This window comes from Wasmannia auropunctata, unplaced genomic scaffold (assembly GCF_000956235.1).
Source record: "Wasmannia auropunctata unplaced genomic scaffold, wasmannia.A_1.0 LD336057.1, whole genome shotgun sequence".
In the NCBI taxonomy this organism is placed as follows: domain Eukaryota; kingdom Metazoa; phylum Arthropoda; class Insecta; order Hymenoptera; family Formicidae; genus Wasmannia; species Wasmannia auropunctata.
The window spans coordinates 78,076-83,480 of NW_012026833.1; the positions used below are offsets into that span (position 1 = coordinate 78,076).

At 46.6% G+C, this 5,405-nt stretch overlaps 1 protein-coding gene across 1 annotated transcript; it reads left to right on the forward strand.

The window, feature by feature from the left end:
* Positions 1 to 1,395: 1,395 nt before the first annotated feature.
* On the forward strand, positions 1,396 to 3,205 carry LOC105450738. The gene is made up of 4 exons (XM_011690724.1): positions 1,396 to 1,520; positions 1,640 to 1,835; positions 2,275 to 2,426; positions 2,754 to 3,205. Exons 1-4 carry the CDS (start codon positions 1,399 to 1,401, stop codon positions 3,010 to 3,012), a joined length of 729 nt encoding a protein of 242 aa, XP_011689026.1. The 5' UTR covers positions 1,396 to 1,398; the 3' UTR covers positions 3,013 to 3,205.
* The last annotated feature ends 2,200 nt before the right edge of the window (positions 3,206 to 5,405 follow it).

The following is a 5,405-nucleotide window of genomic DNA, read 5'->3' on the forward strand; positions in this document are numbered from 1 at the left end:
CCTCTTTTGTCCCGCGCGACAGCGCGGCGGGAACACGCGCGTGAGATATCAACAATTGCGTCCCCGGGTGGGTTTTTACGTCTGACGACGATATTAGATGCCGTATCAGAAAAAGTTCACCACACGTGGATCGTGTGGACGCATTTCCGACTGTGGGAAAGAGAGTCGACGAGAAAGGGAAAGAGAGACAGGTAGCGTGAAACGCTTCCGATTCACGGTGTTCAACCTTTGAAACCGGTATGAAAAAAAATATTGAATGAACCGGTTAATTAAGAAAGATTACCGTCCGTTACGCAACGCGACGCGAAGAACTGCAACAATGTTATTCCGTCGTGTATATTTTTGACCGTGGCCGACATGAGCTTCCCCACTTCCGGCGGGAAACAATCGTTGGGAAAAGGCTGATTTTTTTTGGCCTGCGCGCGCGAGCGCTCCTCGGGCCGGAAAATAAACAAAACTGCGAAACGTCCGCGCACGCCATATCGCGTGTTGAAAAAAAAAAACGCAGCGATGACTGGACGAATCGCTGAATGCATTCCGCGATTTAGCGATAATGCAACCGGCCATATTTTCGTTCGTATACGTAACAATTGCATCGGCGTGGCCGCGCGCGCGGTCCGTGGGATTCACTAGCTGTCCCAGATATATCCTATTCACGGTCCATTTTCACGGGACAACGGCGATCAACCACGTGTCACGACCTCGTGTGCGAGGTCGCGAGTAATGGGAATCGTTACGCTTTGGCTGCAACTTCAGCGCAACCCATCAGGGCCGCAAAGTGATCGGTCATGAATGAAGAAAAAAAAAGTAAAATGGAGAAGCAGTCAGATTGAAGACTCGTTTCAACGTCGATTAACTTTAACTTTACAACCTTACGTCGCGATCAGACTCGTACTTTCTTTTTTTTTTTTTTTTTGAACAAATTGAAGGGGAGAAACAGGTAAAGTGGAGTTATGAGTTAAAGCTAAACGAGGTCGATGAAATCGTGCAATAAATTGCGCTATCAAACTTGGAATTACCAAACCGCACTCTAAATCATAAGCTAGGCTACGTAACGTAAACTGTAGCGTTTTTAATAAAATTTTCTTCGAAAAACGTTTTGGAACATAGATAAAAGAAACAAAACTTGCACCAGCTATTAAGCGTTCAGCGTTTTGGATTCAGCGTTAATTGATGTAAACAGATTCTTGATCTTTTTACGGCAGATTTCGCTAGAGACTCTTTCATAAAATTATTTTAAAACGAATATAACGAAACGAATTTGAAATGTACTTTTACTTTCTCCAACGAACGAGCGCAAATACATCCCTGGCTTATTTTATCAGATTCACACATCGGCTATAAAAGTACCGGATGCGGATTCGTAGGGAAAAACGTCAAACAGTCGACAGTGCAACGATGACGAGAGCGGTGCTCGTGATTTTAATACTCCTTTCGGTCTCCAGCGTGAGCCGCGTCGATTCCCTGTTGCAGGAGAACCTGGGAAATTTCTTTGGGACCTACGGCGCAAACGTTAGACAGTACACATCCCGATTGTTCATATTGCTATCCGTAAAACGCGCGAAAGGAAAAGAGAAAGTATATTTTCGTCGTCCATCTCGCGCTGTGTGCCTCACGACGTGAACCTCCCTTTTTTCAGAGTGAAAATACCCGATTTGCTGAATCAGGTGTGCAATCGATCGCAGGGCAACACTACGCGACGCGACGCTTGTTACGGTTGCTTCTATCGCGCCAGCGTCTTACCGCAGGGTTTCCCCATGCTAGTGAACATATCCGGATGCGCCGACACTTATCTCAACAACACCGCCTACGGTCATTGTCAGGCCTATTTGCGAGTACGTGCATGAAACGATCGTTCATTCATCTTATTCTCCGATACACGGAAAGAACGAATTGGCTGGAAGATCTAAAAAATTTTGTTGGAAAGTCAAACTGATTGCTAAAATATCAAAATTTTATATAGCAGTGCTTAACATTTTTTACTTTTCAACCAAATTATTTTGATGGTCCGACAAGAATTATTTGCAGATCTGTAAATCAGCAAAATTTTTAGATCTTCCAGCGAAATCGTTCTTTCTATATATATGTATATAACAGAGAAAAAGAAATTTAACAGATATATAAGATACAATTGTAAAAACTTACAAAGAATTATGAAATAACTTAATGAGAATAATTATGATACGTATATATTTTATATAATATATACATATCGTAATTCTCCGCAAATTTTTACAATTCGTCGCGTCCTGATTTTTTCTATTCTCTCCGTAGAATACGACCAGGGTGCCCTATGGACGAAGTGCTAGGTTGATATACTGCTCGTTCCTAGAATGCATCCGTCAAGTCAATACGAACAGTTTGGTAAGATTGAACTCTGAACCAACAGCTATTAGACGGGTTATTCGATACGCTATTCTTCGATTGCCTCTCTCTCTCTCTCTCTCTCTCTCTCTCTCTCTCTCTCTTTCTGCGCTTCACCGCTCTTAATACAACGCCTCTCCTCATTGAACGCCACCGTCTTATTTTTCTCTGCTCATATTACGCACGTTACGCACTCACGAATATCTCTATTTCTTTAATATCAACGCACAAGCTAATATTAAAAAAATTAATTATATATTTTAATATAATATTTCCAAATAATTTTTTAAAATGCTTGCTTATAAGCAATTTTCCGTATGTCTATATTTTTAATACTCGATAATATTAGAAATTGTGTATTAAATACTGTAAATATTGTAAATATGTAATAAGAAAATGCCTGTTGTATATATCCAGATAGGTATTATAGACGTCAGATCAGGACGGTTGCGAAGAATGGCACGGCAAATTGAGCAGCGGAGTTCTTTTAAATTCTTGAAAGGTCCAGCACTGAGGGGCGTCTGCATAATTAAAGGGGCTAATGTATCTACAACGACTACGACTACAACGACTACAACTGCAACTACGATTGCAACTGTCCGTCCATCTATTGATCCGCGCGATCCTATCCAGCCTCCCCAGGGCTAATCTCTCCACATTTTCGAGGCCCCACACAATTTTCTTCCTCGTTAAAGAAATGCACCGACGATATCTCTCCACGCGCGAGATAACGATCGCTCGGGGCACGTCTCGCGATTGAGATTCTCCGAATTCTGTAATCACCTGTATTATACTATATTGTACAGTTTCTCTCTCTCTCTCTCTCTCTCTCTCTCTCTCTCTCTCTCTCTGCACGTGTGTTATACTTAACCGGGATTCAAACAGCAAAAGTCTGCTGCAACGCGAGAACGTACAACGACGGGGGCGCTGCAACGAAATCCCCGCTGATGAATACTTTCCGCAGCTCAGGGAATGCGTTTGCGAAGCCGCAAAAGTGTTCCCTAGCGTCAACAACTGCACCTACGTCAACCTCGCGGACGCGCAGCTGTACACGTCAACATCGCCGCCTGGCGTGCTGGCGAAGACCCGTTGCTGCTACACGAATCCGGTGACCGGCGAGCTTCGGGATGATGACATCGTCAACAAGTTGCACCTATACCCTCCAAACTCGCGAAATACGCCGCGTACTCATCAACACCGACTAACGACATCAACATCGTGCAGCTGCCGTTCCGTTACGGCAGCGTCGTACGTGTGCATGCACCAAGTATAGAAACGTCGGGCATCAAGCGACTTGGCCCAGTGTCGCGTGTTAATTTACAAACAAATACTCGCCGAGCCAAGAGAGTAGGTACGTGGCGGCCGAGGTGGTGTCGCCACGACGACGTTAAATGACGCGCGGGATGGTTTTATCAAGCGACCGTTGCGGAATGAGATTACACCGTGTGCCGTTGTTCGCAATAAAGAGATTTGTTTCCGTTGGCGCCAACATTTCGATCATTTCTACCTCCTGCGGCTTCGCGGCTATTAATATGAAACTCACGGCGGTTATGCGGCACGTGCCAAGGAACAACCGCATCCGCATTCTTCCATCGTGATGTATTTTCCGAGAGCTGTTTGATGTATTCTGATTTCGTGAAGAAACTAAAGGCTCTCGCGAGGTCAGAAAAGAGGTAATTGTATATCTCGTCCCATCGCTTCTTCGCTCGATATATAATGTCGCGGCGGTTGAAGGCGACGCGAGAAGGTGCTAAGCAGCGACGGAAAATCGAATCCTCCAAGTTGCGCGGGATACGCAGCATCCGTTCGAAGGAAGCGACTCCGTCTTGCAGAAACACACACACAAACACACACACACACACTCTCTCTCTCTCTCTCTCTCTTCGCGTATTCGCGACAATAAAAGAACGTAATGTATATGTTGAACACGCTAGATAAGATGCGACATAAAAGGCACCGCGACGCATATTATTTTTTCGTGCGCGAGAGGGAAGTTTTCCTTTATATCCGCGCACGCGAGCGCGAGCGGAGTTTCCATCTCAGGGATCACGCCGCCGAGAGTATTTCCAAATGTAACTTTTTCCGCTGACGCGCAATCCCGCCGAATCCCGCGGGCGAAGGGAAAAAAAAGAAAAGGAACCGATACCGCGTAATCTCCCTTCTTCCTCCTTCTCCTCCTCCTCCTCCTCCTCCTCCACGTCTCTGTCGTTTCTCTCGTCAAATCGCGCCTCATCGTTTCTCTCGCCGATACGCGCAAGGCAGACGTGATGCGCCGAGATGCCTGACGAGAGCCCGACGTGCAAACAACTTCATAACGACTTCGGCCGTCGAGCGTGAAAATTCGCAAATATAAACTCGCGCCCGGAGATGCAACGCGCCTCCCCTCCCCTCGTCATCACAGGCCCGCCCGCCGTCACGTAATTTTTATTTATTTTCGTCGGTACGCGCGGCGGATGCGAAAAACGCAAATAAAATGCGGGAAAATGCGCGCGGCCGCGCCGCCGCCGCCGCCGCCCGCCGCCGCCGTCGACAGAGTCGACGATCGAGGAGCGCGAAATTTTCCCTAAACATTTAGGCAGGCGGGAGCAGCAGCTCACCGGCGGCAGCAAAACTTCTCGGGCGCGCCCCGAGATTTCGCGAAATAGAATTCAAGCGGTGCAAAGCCCGTGTGGCGCGAGCAAATATTTAAATGACGCTAGTACGATTTCGAGAGCCGTCCATTACGTAGGCGCGCGAGAATGCTCTTTCGTTCGAAATGCGTTCGCGCGTGGGCGGCGTGCGCGGCGCGGTAGCTTCTCGCGAAGCAATGCGATGGGCTCCATTTGTGGTATCGATTACACGATGGGTCGCCCCGTGTGCATCTGCGTACTTACGCGAACGAGATAGAGATAGAGAGAAAGAGAGAGAGAGAAACAAATAAAAAAGAAAAAAAAGAAACGGCGTAGATAAACCGGGGGGGGGGGAGGGAGAATCGCTCCATTGCGCAGAGGCGACGCTCCACTTAGCTTCTCTTCCTCGAAATAATTTGAAATATGCAAATA

Bases quoted from the DNA above. Each gene is read 5' to 3' on its own strand.
- LOC105450738 (XM_011690724.1), top strand. From the start codon at position 1,399: ATGACGAGAGCGGTGCTCGTGATTTTAATACTCCTTTCGGTCTCCAGC. The intron at 1,836-2,274 runs GTACGTGCATGA...TTCTCTCCGTAG, and splicing joins ATTGTCAGGCCTATTTGCGA to AATACGACCAGGGTGCCCTA. The intron at 2,427-2,753 runs GCCTCTCTCTCT...GTAAATATGTAA, and splicing joins CGATACGCTATTCTTCGATT to TAAGAAAATGCCTGTTGTAT.